Source organism: Osmia bicornis, chromosome 12, assembly GCF_907164935.1.
Source record: "Osmia bicornis bicornis chromosome 12, iOsmBic2.1, whole genome shotgun sequence".
Lineage (NCBI taxonomy): Eukaryota > Metazoa > Arthropoda > Insecta > Hymenoptera > Megachilidae > Osmia > Osmia bicornis.
In genome coordinates, this window is record NC_060227.1 from 1981931 (window position 1) to 2000348 (window position 18418).

General features: G+C 35.1%; 1 protein-coding gene across 9 annotated transcripts; it reads left to right on the forward strand.

Annotated features, from left to right (window-relative positions):
- Positions 1-51: 51 nt before the first annotated feature.
- Positions 52-18234, forward strand: LOC114879369 (ecotropic viral integration site 5 ortholog). Of its 9 annotated transcripts, none has more exons than XM_029194226.2 (12): positions 3052-3153; positions 5534-5834; positions 6777-7013; positions 7400-7663; positions 7767-8031; positions 8179-8541; positions 8697-9374; positions 9490-9972; positions 10049-10147; positions 13163-13321; positions 17270-17389; positions 17481-17572. In XM_029194226.2, exons 2-11 carry the CDS (start codon positions 5770-5772, stop codon positions 17351-17353), a joined length of 2697 nt encoding a protein of 898 aa, XP_029050059.2. In that variant the 5' UTR covers positions 3052-3153; positions 5534-5769; the 3' UTR covers positions 17354-17389; positions 17481-17572. The 9 variants fall into 9 exon arrangements, 6 of the variants coding, with proteins under 6 accessions (XP_029050061.2, XP_029050059.2, XP_029050062.2 ...); XR_003789896.2 differs by lacking the exon at positions 3052-3153 and adding an exon at positions 18147-18234 and having other exon boundaries at positions 5443-5834; positions 17481-17767; XM_029194228.2 differs by lacking the exons at positions 3052-3153; positions 5534-5834 and adding an exon at positions 52-218.
- Positions 18235-18418: the final 184 nt, after the last annotated feature.

Consider the following 18418-nt stretch of genomic DNA (forward strand, 5'->3'; position numbering starts at 1 on the left):
AAATTTCTTGAATACTGCTGTATAGTAGTGGGAATGTTGGCAGCAGTGCGCGTGCTCAAATCTATCGTGATGACAATTTTAAGTGGTGACAGCCGCGTATGTGCCTCGTTGCCCTCGGAGCAGTGTTATAACCGATTTTGCTCGTACGAAACTGAATTTTTTGACTTAGTGCGTGATTCATTTCGCAAGCAACATATGGAATATTAATCTAATCAAAGGTACGTGGTACACAGTACTTTTAGTAGATTTCAGAAACAGATGGTTGTCGGTGAATCGTTTCGCCTGACAGTTTGTTAATATGGACAAGTAGCCACTCTGACAGTTTTCCTTTTTTCGTCGTCATATTGTTAGGCACCTGTTACTGATCTTTCATTTCTCGTTCTTTTCAATCGAATCTCAACATCTCGTTAACGATTTACGTTTTGTTCACGTGAAAAGAGGCGTGATATTAGTAAATTGTGTGCGAAATAAGAATTAATGATGTCACATTGAAAATATTTATTTCTTCTGTTATGAATTCCAATTTCTATAGATGGCATTCTGTTTAGAATCTCTTCATCTTTCGTAAAATCTTTTATAATTTAAAACTATAAAATAAAATAACATTACTTATGCTTGAAATGAAAAATACTTTTATTGATAAATAGATAAAAGATGAAACAACTTATGACCCTTCTTTCATATTATAGTATATGTAATTTTTTAGAATTTGTAGCATCATGAACCTCCTATTTGCAGTATGATCGACAAATACATATTTGTTATGATTATACCATGTTGCGTGTCAGATAAATAGTCTATCGTATCAATCATACAATTTAATTATCAATATCAGGCATTAAGGGACCATGTTCGGATGGTTTGCGTTAAAATAACCAGATAATACCATTTTGTAACGTGCTTTCTTATTTCAAACTCAAAAATTAAGTAGAAATTATATTTCAGACCGTTTGATGAAACAAATGTACAGTTAGCTAGAAAAGATTAAAAGGTGCAAGGAATTATTTAATACCTTGCTGCCTCTTTTGCAGATTTAATTCAATGTAGCCGCAAACTAGTTCAAAGTAGCAACATTAAAATCTCCATGCCAGACTGAAAGGAAATTTTTCTCATGAAAGTGCAGCTGCATGGACAATGCATTTCACTGAAAATGCTGTTGCTAAAATACTAGAAAGCATTTTTGAATCATCGCGTTCCATGACAGAGGAATGTGCAGCCCATTAGATTCTTTTTTCGTTTCCCTCGATCGCTTTGTTTCCACATGCATTTGGACGATTGCTTTCCACGTATACGCGCGATATACGTAGTCGCGTGTTGTGCAACTGTAACGGTAAAGCGATCCGTCATTCATTCTTATGGAATAATTAAAAAAGCATATTGGTGTAAGCAATACGCGTATGCGCACAGGTCGACGAAGAGTCCAGAAAGCAACGTAACAAATTTTCTTTCAATACAATGTACACCAGTGAAAGGTGTCTAATTTTCGCGATATAATTATTAAAACAGTACACGTTCTTTCACACGTTAATTCAGCATAGAAATGATGACCGTATAACATTTCATTCTATCTAGTTATTTTTCTATTACTCGATGGAGTTTTTGAAAATTATTCAAAATTTTTTAAATGCACTGTATTACCGACCAATTACCGACCGGCGGTAATCAATACTAATTTATTTTTATTTGATTTAAAAAAAATTAATCATCAAAATGTCACGCATGATAAAGGGATAAGTTTAAAAAAAAAATTCACAATTTTATTATATATTTATGTGTAATTATGAAAAAAAGTAGAATTGTATTTTGGAATTACATAAATGTACCCAGAGTAACATGTTACGTAGGCGCGTCTAAAAGGGACGAATTCGGTGTTATTTATAGTGAAGAGTATGTCATAAATGAAAGACATGTTTTTCTTCTTAAATTAATTAGCGTTTCAATCGTGTAATGAAACGTAACAAGTGGGGGGATCTCTTTACATACTCTTTGCGAATAAACAAATATTTATTATTTAACCAGCAATCGAAATTTTTCTGTTTGCCTTCATAGAAGTGCTTTATTTACCCCTAGAACTTTTTTATTCGATATAGATAAAATTGTACATACACGCAAGGATTTACAATGAATAATCTTCATTCGTTCATCTCGTTCCCATACGATTCGAGACAATTGTCAAACGAATATACTGTTTATTATTAATTTGTTCACCTTTATCAGTATATTTGATAAGGTGACTATATAATTCTTGTACTCGTTTTATTTTGCATTATTATTTTTTTTAATATATTTTTTCTTGAATTTTTTTTTCTACTGTATTATTCTGCTTTGCATTAATCTGCATCAACGTGTTAACAATTTTAATTGAACAATTGACTGCATTATACAGGGTGTCCCGTAACTGGCGGTACAAGCAAGTAGGGGGAGAAAATGTAGAATAAAATTTTTTCATATGACGCTTTATTTTCGAAAAAAATAAATTTGAAAATTTATCAAGTACGCGTGTACTTGATTTAGCTTCAGTTCGCCGGATTTTACTATCTTACTGTTCCGAGTCATAAATTAGACGAATTCTGGAAATCTGTCCATCGATCCATTGACAACATTTACGAACAAGAATGGAGGTGATCTACAATGAAATCCGTCGAGCTGAAGTTGGTCCAAGTGCACGCGTACTCGACAAATTTTCAAACTTATTTTTTTCGAAAATAAAGCGTCATGTGAAAATATTTTATTCTAAATTTTCGATTCAATTTTTCACCCCCTACTCGCTTGTACCACCAGTCACAGGACACCCTGTATATCCATTCATAAAAAGGGTCATGCCCGTACATACCAATAAATAAATAAATCATACCGAATCAATGATTTCAAATAATTCTCTGTAAAAATTTCATCGCTTCTTCTGCATCGAATCAAGTCGCTGTTTCTTCTTCTTTTTTCTTTATTTACTCGTTACGAAAGAGAGAGGTCGGTGCGCATGTGGAGCATCCTAGCCTGCGCGGGCTCCATCGACCCTCAAACCATTCCGTACTTTCCAGTACGCGTTTGGCGATCCTACTGTGCCAGTTAATCGAAAAAGGGAACGATAAAATCAACATCGATTGGCCAATTAACCGGTGGCCCTTGCCGGACGAGACTGTTCGCGATCGATCGGTATATCCGTGATATCTAATTGTATCAGTGAATTGTTCCGGTCCTCCACACCTGTCTCCTACCTTGTGCTTCGACTTAATTTCATCTTTTCATTTCATTCTGTAAGAAACTTCAATTTCAGAACCGTTCCGAACAAGTTCCTTAACCTTTGTGTACCGTTCGCGTACCGGGATCATAGATGAAATATAATTCTGTCGCTTTATCATTGAATAGTAATTGTCGTCGTCAGGTGTATCAATTGATTTCCGGTTGGTAAGGTGTTTATAACAAAACGAATGATCTAGTATTTTTAACCGACTTCGATAAAGGAGGAGGTTATTCAATTCGATCAGTATTTTTTTTTGTAAAATTAAATTATTTGTTTATTCATTTCTAAACGGGATTTATTTATATTTAATAATATATAAATTATATTTAATATATAGAAAAATTACTAGATTCTGAATTTTATTCGGTAAGAAGATTGAATTAGAGAACTAGGTGAATAATATTATATTTAATATACAGAAAAATTACTAGATTCTGAATTTTATTCGGTAAGAAGATTGAATTAGAGAACTAGGTGAATAATATTATATTTAATATACAGAAAAATTACTAGATTCTGAATTTTATTTGGTAAGAAGATTGAAATAGAGAATTAGGTGAACAGGGGTATGAGAAGATGCATCTTCCCGAGCTCTTTTGGGAAATCGCTCGAGTGCTGCACGGAATGGGGCCATAAATCTAGAGAAATGTAGTACCCAGAGATTCTATTTAAAATTATTTCTCAATATGTAAGTTGTTCAGCAAGTTCGAGTCATCGAGGGGCCGGAAACATTCCCGAGTACTTCTGAAGCGATCTACCATCGATATTTATAACAATCGCATCATTCCAATGTACAGGGTGTACTTGAAATAATTTTCCATAGATTTCACGAACGGTTGTACTTCGATCCCTCGCATGGGTCACCAATGACCCACGGTATTCGTCAAACTTTCCAGTCGACGAAAAAAAAATATTTTGCAATTTAATATGTTTACGTGGATGGAAAGTGAAACGAAAGCGTGGAGAATTGAATGCAATCATTCGAGAATTTTTGATATAAAATAATATGGTAAAAATCGAGTGAAAATTGGAAATGAGAGTCTGAAAGAACCGTTCAACTTTCAAGTATAAACTACATCGATCTAAAAAGTAGCTAGGTTGAAGTAGCTAAAATAACTTGGAACGACTCAAGTGGAATACACTATCTTCTGAATAATTATGAACGCTATCTATAAACAGGCACTTCGTGTCCAATACCAGTTCTCTTATCACAGAACAAATTTCAAGTGGTGAGACATTTTTCTTGCCAGTGACATCGTGTTTCCTAGTGATTTTAAAACAGTATGAAATTTTCTAAATAATTTTCAAAATTAACCGAGACGCATACGGTGCGTCGTTGGTTACATAAATACAGGACGCATCCGGTGCGTCTAGTTCCATAATTTATGCTTTTCGAGAATCTAATATACATTGTACGAAAATTTCGGGCAGACCCGTAATTTGTACACGTTGCAGGTGAATACGAAATAAAGGAACACCGTGGGTGGGAATCATGGATCGGTGATCACGCGTTTTTAACACTAGATTGCCGGATGTTGGGTATATACCTATTTCGCCTCCACATATGGACTTTTGGAACTAAGGAGTGGGGGGGGGGGGAAGGAATTGGTATTTGTATACAATATCAATCATAGTGTCCTTTCGTCTAGTGAAAAAGCACTGACTTTGACCGTCAAGTTTAACCGTAGCAAATAAATATTCTAAAGCTTCTATCACATGATTATGTTAATTATTTTAACGCTTTTATTAAATAATTGGATTTATGATATTTGCTGCAGTTAAACTTGGATTCCAAAGTCGGTGCTTTTTCACTAGACGAAAGGACACTATGACGCATACTGTACATTTCATAATTCTATTAAAAACCAACATATGTTTTAAAAAAAATTATTTAAATTTTTCTATATATATAGAAATATATATAGAATAATTATTTCCTTCCTAAAATTTGCAGGCGGAAAATCCCTATACGAATAAAACAATGGTATCAATTCAATTTTACAGGTATTTATCGAGCGCGTTATCGTTCCCACTTTCGTGTATAGACGTTCGTACATACCTTAAATTCCGCGCTAATTCAGGCTACCGAGAACCGTAAATTATTCTATCCGATCGCTTGTGTATTTTCCCCGGCACGTTGCGTTCGTTTGCTAATCCATTCGCACGCGCTAATTGCTCGCCTTTCTTCTTCATCTTCCATTATTTCTACGCGTTTCCAACACGAACACGATGGAACGGTTGTTCGTGGAAAATCCTGAAGAATAAAATTAATCTCGAATCTGTTTCAAGCAGAGAAATGAAAAGATGAAAAAACCCAGCGAATCCCATGTTCGAAGAAAGTATTTCCGCCTGAGCATCGAGCCTAGAACTGTTCTGCGAATGATCGTTGAAAAATTGCGCTCCGTGACGAGTGTTTCGCGGAAAAATCGAAAGTGATTACCGTGACTAGGTGTTTAGAAAAAAAATAAAAAATAAAAATCGAACTTCGTTCTCGATCGTTCGCGACAGAAAAAGGAAAGGGTTTCTCGATGGTTCTTCGTGGTTTGCTGGCACCAGCGGCGGCGCGATGGACACGAAATAAAACATTGAAAAGGTAGTCTGAATACGTTAAAATTACTTTCAAAAAAGAAGAATTACATCTTCTTTTCAGTCCATTGCGAAAGGGTTAAAAAAGAAGAAAAAGGGAGAAATATATTCCTGTAACGAGGATTCGTCCTGGTCTTTCGAATCCATTTAATTGGCGATTCAATGATCACTCGTTCCCTCTAGAATCCATTAATTACATTGATACTTTGCTGAACGAACGGCAGGTTAACGCATCGACTCGTCAAACTCGGTTCGTTAGTGAAATTTTTCGTTTCTCGTATTAATTATGATTGTTGAAGAGGTGAGAGGAGTGTATACCTTATCGTCGATCTCCCTTACCGCATTAGAAAAAAACACTAATTAAATAATGAAATAGAAAATACTCGGTATCGTTCGCTTTCTTGTATACGGAAACTTGAAAAAAAATGAAAATAGAAAAGCAAATTTTCGATTGCAACATTTGAAATTTGCAATTAAAAATTCGCCGTCCTGATTATCTGAAATGAGCTCCAAAAAGGGGGTGAAAAAGTACTCGGTATCGTTCGCTTTCTTTTACCTGAAAATTTGAAAAAAAAATAAAATAGAAAAGCAAATTTTCGATTGCAACATTTGAAATTTGCAATTAAAAATTCGCCGTCCTGATTATCTGAAATGGGCTTCAAAAAGGGGGTGAAAAAATATTCGGTATCGTCCGCTTTTTTCTATCCGGAAACTTAAAAAAAAAAATAAATAAAATAGGAAAGCAAATTTTCGATTGCAACATTCGAAATCTGCAATTAAGAATTCGTCGCTCTGATTATCTGAAATGGGCTCCAAAAAGGGGGAAAATTTAATAAATAAATCAGAATTGATGATCTAGCGGTTCTTAGAAAAATCCGTGTGTAAAGGGTTAAAGCATTACTCATCGGTATGGAAGTAATTGATAAGTAACGAATGATTGAAATTGCAGGGGTCAAGAGAAGCAGCAGGCAGCCGGTCAATTAGGATTATCACGTTATGGACCGCAGGTGATGAGCGTGTTGTGTTTATGCACCACGGTACATCAGACCGGTCAGAGCAACAGGCAGGCTAGCAAGACACTACCGAGCTCTCCGCCGATTCAATCCGAGGAAGAGAGGATAAACTCGTCGCAGGAAATACCCACCGACGAGCTGGCTCTATTAGCTAAGCTGGAGGAAGCCAATAGGTGAATTATCGCTGTTGAGAACCGTTTACTCATCGTCCCTGCATGCGGCTAGTCGATCATGCTTTAGATATGTCCATGTTTTCACTTATGGTTCGTGTAATTCAAAGCTCAAAGTAATCGAGGAAGATTTGTGTTTATAAAATAAAAACTATACTCTTGTATAAGGCTTTAGATGTAAGATACTTCAATTATTTTGAGCAAGCTGTAATCTATATTCAGTTGGCATTTGCTTGGATTTTTGTATCACAGAGTCAAGTGAAATTATTAATATTCGAGAAGAACAGTAATGTACTTATTCATTCTAATGTATCTCATACGCTGATATCACTGAAAATAATTGTAACATAGAAGTATGTGTCTCAGTAGACTGATATGATTGATAACAGGCTTATCGAATCGGATGCAAAGTCGTTGAACTCGCTTCATAGCAATCACAGTAGGAAAGGTTCTGACACATCTCAGGTGTCGGTGGCGTCGGGGGGCAGCGGTGGAAACGGTGATGCTGCACCCCGACGCCACAACTCAGCCGATGGCGAGGAGAATACGTGGACCCTATGGGGTCATATCGTCGCTGATTGGGATTATCATTGGAAGAAGAGGAAAGAATTTGTCAAAGAATTAGTGCGTCAAGGAATACCTCATCATTTCAGGTAACGAAACAATTTTTCAGAATGAGAATTATATTAATTGGAAACGTTGTTGGAAAAATTGAAGAATTTCATTTTATAAGCATTGATCATTTCATCGTTGCAGAGGTATTGTTTGGCAACTATTAAGCGGTGCTCACGACTCTCCTGTGAAAAAGCAGTTCGCTGAGTATATCAAAGCCACGTCCGCCTGCGAAAGGATAATCAGGAGGGATATAGCCAGAACGTATCCTGAGCATGATTTCTTTAAGGAGAAAGACGGACTTGGTCAGGAGAGTTTGTTTAACGTTATGAAAGCGTATAGCCTTCACGATCGTGAAGTGGGATACTGTCAAGGTTCGGGATTTATTGTAGGATTACTCCTTATGCAGGTACACTTTAATGTTTGAGGAGAAAGAGAGAGAGAGAGATTGATAGAGAAACTGAAAGAATAAAAATGAATATACTTTGAAGACTGGATGTAGGTCATCGGTGTTTCATTTGATCAGACTTAAATAGGTATAAATTTGTTGTTGCAGCAAATGCCAGAGGAAGAAGCTTTCGCTGTACTGGTAGCGCTTATGCAAGAGTATCGTTTGCGAGACATGTTCAAGCCGAGTATGGCTGAATTAGGGGTGTGCATGTATCAGCTAGAACATTTAGTTGCTGACACGCATCCCGAGTTACACGCTCATTTCACGGCTCAAGGTTTTCACACGTCAATGTACGCATCGTCTTGGTTTCTTACGCTTTTTACAACGGCCCTCAGTCTACCGTTGGCCTGTCGCATTTTTGACGTCTTTCTGTCCGAAGGCATGGAAATTATTTTCAAAGTTGCGCTGGCCATGTTGCATTTAGGCAAGGAAGATTTGTTAAGCTTGGACATGGAGGGCATGTTGAAGGTAATTTTTATCAGCTTTATGTATTTTTCAATTCAAAAAACAGGAACCTTATCGGATAATAAACATGAAAAACCTGTGTAATTTAATGTCTATGTTTCTAGAAGACACACTGTGTTTCCTATTCATTAATATTCACCAGTTCTTTCCGCCTGTAGTTCTTCCAGAAACAACTACCTGGAAGAGCCGAAAAAGACCCCGATGGCCTCATGAATCTTGCTTATGGTATGAAAATAAATCCGAAGAGAATGAAGAAGTTGGAGAAAGATTATACCGTGTTGAAAATGAAAGAGCAAGAGGAAATGGTCGAGCTTCGTAGGCTCAGGGCAGAGAATAGGTTACTTAGGCAAAGAACTGAACTTCTTGAAGCTGAATCCGCGGAACTGGCGGACAGATTGGTCAGGGGTCAAGTGTCGCGCGCCGAGGAGGAGGAAACTGCCTTTGTTGTACAAAGGGAATTAGCGGCTCTTCGGCATACGCATCTTGAGACGAGTCATCAGCTCGAGCAGGCTCACGAGGAGCTGAGATCGTTGTCGCTTCTGTTAGAGGAAAACGTGACGTCGAAGCAGTCGTCCTTAGAAGAGATTTTATCGAAGCAGGAAGCGTTGTCGCAGAAAGAGGAAATGATTCAGTGTTTGCAAGAGGAATTAGTAAGGGTACGTTTGCACGAGGCGGAGAACGATGCCACGATAAGGGAGCTCAGAGCGAGAATACAAGAATTGGAGCAAGATAAAAAGACATTAAGAGAATCGACACCGGATAATTCTGTTGCTCATTTGCAAGAAGAATTGATTGCTGTGAAACTTAGAGAAGCCGAGGCTAATCTTTCCTTGAAGGTAATTCTTCTTCACACCTCTGTTCATTGTTTCTATCTTAAAATCCTTATTTAACGTTCCTCATTATTATTTGATTATAGTTAATAAATTGACGATAATGTAAGAAATTTATTAGGATCTTCGGCAACGAGTAGTGGAGTTAAGTTCTGCCTGGCAAAGGCATCTGCAAGAGCACCGTTCCGCTCAGAATCAACCAGCGAGCGATTCCACGCCGAAGAAGCTATTGTTTTGGGAGAACAGGGGTCACGAGGTTCAGAAGTTTGAAGAGGACTTAATGACGACCCGGATTCGAGAGATGGAAGCTTTGACGGAGGTGAAGGAGCTTAGACTGAAAGTTATGGAGCTTGAAACTCAAGTGCAGGTCGCCACGAATCAGCTCCGTCGACAGGACGAAGGGGGGAAATTGATTAAAGAAGAATTGGAGTCTGCCTTAGCTAGGGAAAAGGAACTTACTGCCAAATTAAGGGAGCAACAGCACAAGTATTCTGATCTCGAGTCGAAGATGAAGGACGAAGCTATGATGGCTAGGATACGTGATGCAGAGCACGCGCAGCAAGTGGCTGAACTCACCCAGAAAATATCTCTTCTTGAATTAAAAGTACTATCTTTCGTTCTTACATAATGGAGTAAAACTAGTATTGTATGTAAATTCTAATTGTTATTGTTTATTGCAGAACGAAGAGATGCACGCGGAAGGTGAGCTTAGGAATAATTTAGATGACAGTGAGAGAGTTAGGGAACTGCAGGATAAAGTTGCTGAATTAAAAGCTGAGGTATGTGGAAGTTGTATATTATATTTATGCTGCATTAATGAAAGCATTGCTTTGAAAATTGCAGTAAGGGGTGATTGGAAGAAATGTTATTAAATTTAAATGAATTTTTATTTTTTCATTTATAAATAGAAAACAGATTCAAATTTATCTTTGATTTTTCACTTCTTGCATGTGAAAATTAATATACTTAGGACAGTTATATTACTTCTGTAAGGTTTAACGCTAAGCTAATCAAACGTGAAATTATTCTAAACGTTCTGTCAAACGAACTGTATAGAAAGAAATGTTTCTTTTGTGTAAATTTGAGAAAATTAAGGTATCACTTTAGTAAATGGAATAATTAAGAATGCTTTCAATTATGCACAAGTATAATTACTTTTATAGACGTTTACAATCGTCAGTGACTTACATTGAATTACTTCAGTTAAAGTTGAAATTCATACATTTGTTTAATATTTAAGAAGGTAGAAGTAATTACGGTAGATCGTAAAAATGTAGCATTGTAAAATGACCATTTTACAGTAGTTTAAATTCCAGTTGTTACTCAATTCGCTATTTGATTGCAAGTTAGTAAATTTCGAGGCTTGTAGATTTACGTAACTATTGAAATTTTCGTATATTTGGAGATAGAAGTAATTCCAGTTGAAAGTTCATTATAGGATCTTGATTTGTTATTGCAATTCCTGCATATTCGTTTAAATTGAAGACACAGAACCGCATAAATTCTATACAATTACTATTGCCATTGATACATACATAGGTTTTTCATTATCATATAAAGAGGAATAATTTAATTTATTTGTGAATAGTTATAATCCATCATGTATTTTTTTTCTAAACGTACTTACACATTTGTCATAATGCACTTAATATTTTTTTATAACACTGTTTTTTATGAAGTGCTCACTAATTCATCTTAAAGATCATGTTTTAGGAATTCAACACTGTGGTTGCTCTCTTATACTGCACCATTAAGTCACATATCACAGAGGATTACGTTTTTAATGTGTTACTAATACATTTTCTTACCAATTACTCTGAATTATTTCAACAAGCTAAGTACAAAAAAAAGGATGTATATATAATACAAGCTGTTATTGTTCTGTCTGTTGAGTGTACAAAATTGCATCTGTGGTGGTAATATGTAAAATAAGCAAAAGATGTGATTTTTGCTTTTGTACTATTGTGACTCACAAAACTATGCACAAATTGCACCTCTTACTGCAATGTAACGCTAATTGTCACGCTAATGAACGATACTCTTTTTGTTAATAAAATTCGGATAAAAAGAGTTTATTAAGAAATAATTGGGCATAATTATAGCTTCTTCATTTTATAAGATTTTCATAACTAATACATTTCATACTTTTATTGTTTGTCATTAATAATTAATTATTGCGACGGAAAGCAAAACATGGTGGTCTCACTTATCACATGAACAAGTAACATATTCCTACAGAGGTACCTGTACACGTTAAGAATTCATCGCGTTTCATCATCAAAAGTACATTCCTAATTGTTTCTAATTTTATGTGTTCATTGTAATTTATAAAAATGACAAATTATGTGAAAGATTATTTACATATCAAAGCTTTGAGGATGGCACATTGAAAATTTGTAATGAAATATTGAATTCGCATCTTGAATAAAAATTCATCTTACAGTATTATCAAATTTTCAATGTCTCATGATAAATCAAGCTTGCTATTTATTATACTAATTGTGCTTTGAGATCATTATATTAGATATTGGGAGTTAGCACAGCACGGAGTAATGATTTATTATGAAACGAAAAATTTTAATTGACAAAATATACCTTCAAAGATATCATTCGTTTGCCTTATCTACAAGGTGTTCAACAGAAATGCATTGTAATGTATTTCATTGAAGCAGATGCTGTTCAAGCAAAATCAGTTATATTGAATGATATGATGACGCAGTACTATTTGTACTTGATTATAATTACTAATGGAATTCTTATTGTGTAAAGGTACCAAACACTAACACAATGAAACTAATTGTCTTGTAAAACTAACCCTCTATTGCTGTGTTATCTCTGTCTCCTTAGTTCCCTACGCCAATCACCAGCCCGGAGACTGAGCCTTGGCGCTGGCTCGAGTAAGTCTTTACCCATCCGTAAGCATTATTTTTTCCATTTCATTTACGTAGCATGACATCAATGTGGACTGTATCAAAGAATTGTATTTCTTCTCTACAATCTTGTGTCTATCAATAGATGTACTTGAAAAATAATTTAGTTAAGTTCAAGTTGAAGAAGGGAAATTAAATGTCTCTTAATGTCTCTCTTAAATCAGTTTAAATTGTATAATTTGTAAATATAATTGTACATAATCGCAGTTGCACTCAGTGTAAATTGTTACAGGTAGAATCATTCATCAAATTCATTATCCTTCTGAAGAATAATAATTTATGTAGTTCTAGTTGTATCCCATCACTATATTCAGCGTGCTTTATGATCTTACTAATTGTGTGCATTATAATCACTGCTCGCATGCATTGTTTTTGCTTTGTTCGCTTGTTTCATTTATAATATGATTGAAGGTTTAATCAGTGTCCTGTAAGAAAAATTTTTCAAGATTGATCAAGCACAGTTAAATAGCAACCAACGTGCATGTTGCTGAGTACAATATTCAGGATGATTTTTCATCTGCGCATCATCATCTGGTTCACCGCTTTAAAGAAGAAGGATCAAAGTTTCGTTAAGAAATCTTACAATCCTGCAGTAGTATTTGCCTGCGTAATTGTAAAACTGTTCTCTCATCTCCTAATACTTTCCTTACAGTGAATAGATTAACAAACAGTTCAAATAAGCTACTACGTAGAGTTTCTCCTCAGGTTAGGAAGTAGTTGGACTATTCCGTATTGAACTAACTTAGAAAATTCTCAAGCACATATCTTCTTTACCTGACAACGTACAAAATTATGAAGCGTTTTGTAGAAATTGTTATTTATGAAATCCACCGGCTATTACTGTATTTTCTATTTGTGTCACAGGTCATGAGATTAGAAAGCTGGAAACAACATTGGACAGGTGGACACGGTGGTCAAAATGTGAGAAGCTTTAGTGTTGAAACTGAAAGCGAGTTGGACGATCGGGATCTCCGAATTTGTTTACAGGATCATATCAATGCGACTGCGCAGAATTCACCAGAGGTATAGAATTCCACGTATACCAGAAAATTAGGCAGCTAAGTGTCGTTAAAAAAAGAAAAAAAAAACATACACACAAACACATACACACAAGTATTCCATTGTCAGACAAGATGGGACCGTTTTACTTTCGTGATCACGCTTTCGCTGTAGAAAGAACGACGAAGTACGCACATAGAATATTATAAATCGACAAACACATAGGGATAAACTAATTATGTTTTAGGTTTCGTGTAATATCACTATAGCTCGTGATGTATTAACAGCATATTAGCGATTAAACTAGGTGTAATCTGGTGGTCATTAATAATCTACTCGATCTTTCGTTGTAATCAGACTTCGAGCAATTTGTAAAGCTGCTTTTTAACAATTTTTACATATAGAATAACGTCTTTTAAAGTATCTCTTAAAATAATTTTATTTACAATAGATGATCGGTAGCGTTCCAATATTATTTCATATTGAATTTCGAATGCATTACCAGTCTGAATGAATTAATTTTAATCAACGAAATAATTACCTATCGAAGTCTGCTTGCAATCGACAAATGCTAGATTAATTATTAACAATGTGACGCATAAACGACACGTTTTTATACGTATTACGCATTATGTGTATTTTTTGTAATTTAAACCAAATGTAATTCCATTTAAGGAATTGTATATTGAATAGATACTCGTCGTCGGTTAAATCGACGAGGTAGATTTGTCTTTTTCAATTATGAAGTAAAAATGAAGACGAGGAAGAAGTGTAGAAGAGAGTACTGAGTGTGTCTGTTCAGACACGCGTACATTAGAGTCTCGTTAACGAAATTATATAGTAGCAAGTTGATCCGGTTAGCGTTCTACGTGAAAGAAACTTAACGAACGAAGAGAAAAAAAAAATGCCACGCCTCAAGAAATTTCATAGTATTCTTCTTTGCGTAACTTTTAAATGGTCCAAGTAAAACAAAGAACTTCCGCTAAACAATTATTTATTATTTAAAAAGAGAAGAGAAATTTGTAACTCCGTTCTAAAGCTGTGCTAGCGAGAGTGAGGCGGTATTCTTTAAATAAATTTACTAATTGCAGATTATTGAATGCGAAAGTGAAACCGAACAAGATAATCGGGAGTACTTGTAAAACTTAATAGCCCGGATAGCTCGTTCCTTAATAGTGACTTCCTAGGGACGTGATAATTACTTCCAACGTAAGTAGTTGCGCAGATCCAATCATCATTGCTTTGTTCTCGATTTCGTTCTTTTTTTTTCTCATTTTTTTTTTTCAGAGCTTACTCGAACCCTTAACGATCCATCCCTTAAACGTGCTCGTTGAGAATTCCAAATAGCCAGGAAGTGTATTTACTTTTGAGATAAAAAGGGAACAGCTGGTTGATAAGAAAGGATGCGTTTCTATTTGCCTTTGACCAGTGCAATTAATACGTTATCTGCGGATCAAAAATGAAAAAACTAAGCACTGATAGAACAAGATAATAAATTTCCACTATTACTGATTCAATGAAACACTCCAAGGATACAGTGTTAATGAGTTGCTTGTTTTATAATGAATAGTAAAGTTCATTTCAATTGCTTTTTAAATTAAAAAAAAAAGAAATATATTAAAACGTATTGCGCTGAAAATAGATAATTATATGTCGCGAAGGATTAAGTAGGTAATTCTCTTCTTAATGTGAATTTTAAGCTACGCTCAAGCAACCTTTTTGTTTTATATTAAAAAAAGGTTCTCTTCAATAAGTACTTAGAAGTTTGCATATAATGTATAGTTTAAAAGAGTTGTATTGTTCATTAGAGGATAGCAAATAAGATTGTGAAGAAGCAATATCTAGTAATACTTAAACATTTGTAAATGTGTGTTTAGCGTTGATTGCTTAATTTTAAATGAATTTTAAATGTAAAATTTTATTTATAAATAATGATTATATACGAAGTTTAGTGAAATGAAGAATCCTGCGTTTTATGATATTAATTTACAATTTTATATGCGACTAGTATACAAATTAATTTAACGTTGGAACGTTAAGGGTTGAATCGCGTACACAGTTATTCGCTTTGGCCTAAATTATGTCGATCTTTATTTTATTGTAACACAATTGGCTCACGACGTGGCTAAATCGAGGAAACTCATTCTCGCACCAAACACCAGATAATTTTTGACGGTGAAACGAAATCTAATTTCGCTTTCGTGCACGTTTGATCGAGAAAACAGCATGTAACACTTTAGTATACAATCGTAGAACTCTGTCGGTTCGGATCACCAGATGATTTTTTATGCTAAATAAGAAGACTAGGCAATTAGATTTTGCACATTCCCAATACGAACGACATTCGTTGTTGCAAAACAATAATTAACGATTCTTTCCATTTTAATGTAAAAGTCTGACTTTGACTTGCTTTCTGAATGAATCATTATTTTTGCGCCGACTCTCGATTTTCTTTGCCTATACATTGGATTGCTGCGTTTTAAAAAAATACAATTAATCAGTATATTGTTTCAATCATTGTAATGCGACTAAAATGAAGAATAGAATTTCTTATTAAACATCATGTAAACATTGTAGTAGCAATTCAATGGTGTTCAGCAAATTAGTCGACGAGAGTAAATCAGTAAATGCTTTTACACGTTTTCGCAAGAAAATAAAATAAAATTTTAAGACGTCGTTGCGTAGAAAAATTATCGAAATTTGCCTATATAGAGGCGCGCTAATACAACGCTTACTGGCACAAGCTCAATATTTACTATTAAGAAAGGTTGAGTTTCTAATCTTTTCAGATATTTCTCCAGCGGTCGAAAGAAATATTTTTGTTCCCTCTATAAATAAGAAAAATAATAAGATAATTTCGGTACTGCCTGATAGTATATACACCAGTCGACTGGACTTAAGCGCAATGGCTAAAAGAAATTAAAAATCTGTCTATTGATTTTTAACCAATTATTCTATGTTGCTTCTGCGAATTTAAATGTGGAATTTTATGTGCGAAATAAAAAAGAAATCAACGCAAACTATTGCGCTTAACTTAAGATTATTTTAATAATCAATTAAGGAAACATCGTAAAGGAATTAAACATTAATTATGTTTAACTGAAAGATCATTAAGGTGCAGTTTTATGTGTGAAAAAGCACTAAGATACAGCTTCTATATTACAAATTATAAAATTGTAATATACTCACGTACACGCCAGTATTTTTATTTTAAATAATCGAATAATTATTGTGAAAAAAGAAAGATGTTTTCCTAATGCGAATTTCATTGTTTCTTGCGAACAGCAATCCATTTTAAATCGTTCCTTTTAAATTCTTACTTCAATAATCAGTATTTATAAAAGTGACGAATAGTTTCTTAAGTGAATTTTAATTTTAAGATCATTTTCCACGTATTTTCAGTATTTCTTATTTAAATTTTATTAAAACGAAAAAAAGTACAATGTAGTTTTTGCGTTTCGTGTATTTATTGAAATTGAAATTTTCCCGGGAATTAATCTCGCGCGTTCGATATTATCGTTCGATTGTCATTCGATTGCTTGACGGATGATCGCTAACTTCAGTCGTAAAAAAAACGCGGCACTTGAATGTACGGAATATTTTTCTTAAAATATGTAAATAACGATTATGTGGTATTATCATATTATTTATTTCTTCTTATGTGTTTCCATTTTAAGAAACTAACGTCAGTCTTTTAAGGTACGCCCATTTTCTACATTTTACAACGCTTAACTATATTTTGTTAAGAATCATTTCAAAGTGATTATACGTATTGTATGCATTTGGCGCATTTATTGTATTCGAGAACAAGCGGTCATAAGTGACGCGTTTATTAGTGATTTTTTCCAACTATTGTATACAAGGTTTTTCGATGGATAATGCGCACACTATGGACAACGATATGAATTTGTCACGAACGTTATGGGGAATATTATAACATCAGGAGTAAATAAATTTTTATTCACTTTTAAGGTATCTGTCTTTTTCCTGCATGGGCGAGCACGACAAAACCTACGGAAGGATTATAATGTATTGTATTCTACAAGGATTAACTGACCTGAAAGGATCGTTATTTTCCATTTTTTTGAATACGTAAGGAATAGAAAAATGCGATACAAAAGATTAAATGTATTAAATAATCCTTTTTATTTTGTGAATAATTAAGGTTACTTGAAATTTTCAGTTTTTATTCTTTCGATTATTCGTTTGCGCCTCGGAACAAGGGGACTTGGCCACCTCCTTACGGCTATTGATAGCTCCCAAGCGAAACGGTACCCCACAGGAAAGGTATAATCCCGCATATAAACTTAACAATCTCCGAACGATATTCCAAAGGAGGAAGAAGGACAAAAGGGGAGCAACAGCGTCAAAGAAAGCGATACATGGGTGAGCGCAAAGACAAAAGGAAAGAACAGGGTCCATCTAGTGATTCGGGGAGAGTGCACCCATGGGCGGCGCAACTTGTGGCAGGTAGTTTTCCAAATGGAGTCGATCAGTCAGAGAGTAGAAAAAAGTAATCCGTGAAAAGGGGTTCGTTGTTACGCCGGTCTGCTGCAACGTTGCCAGTTCCGTGCAAGTGAAAAGAGCGGTTGGCCGGGTTGGTTCAGGAGCGAAACTAGAATGCTATAGAGCCCTTTTTATAAACAATTTCGAGAGACTGGACAATTTTAATTAATACAAATTCAAGCATACCCAAAAGTACATCACATCACGCCAAGAACTATGAATAAAGATAATAAGAAAAAGTTAGGCACATACGCATAAAAACTAACATTAACGATTATAAAACATACTTGCTACAAATAACGATTGAAATCGATTAAATTGAAAAATTCATGTTTACTATCAGGGCGTTTCGTAGTTTGTCCTGGGGTACCTAAATACATAGTTGCGAGTTTGTCCGGTCCTCTTGAGGTGGCGGTGGCGGCAGTGTTGCCAAGCGAGACTAACCACGGCGAAGTGGAAGAGTCAGCTTATGGGGGTTCGCGGGAGGAAAGAAGAGAATTCGAAGGGAATTGGAGCGATAAAGAAAGGTTTTAAAGCGATGAAGAAAGAAAGAGCAACACGCGGTCCGGGCAGGGGTGGCGGACCAATTAAATATGGCGACAACAGTGGGGTGTG

Excerpts from the sequence above, each read along its gene's own strand:
- LOC114879369 (XM_029194226.2), top strand. The coding sequence starts at position 5,770 with ATGGTTCTTCGTGGTTTGCTGGCACCAGCGGCGGCGCGATGGACACGA. Across the intron at positions 7,664-7,766 it reads GGAATACCTCATCATTTCAG|AGGTATTGTTTGGCAACTAT; the intron begins GTAACGAAACAA and ends TCATCGTTGCAG. Across the intron at positions 8,542-8,696 it reads ACATGGAGGGCATGTTGAAG|TTCTTCCAGAAACAACTACC; the intron begins GTAATTTTTATC and ends TTCCGCCTGTAG.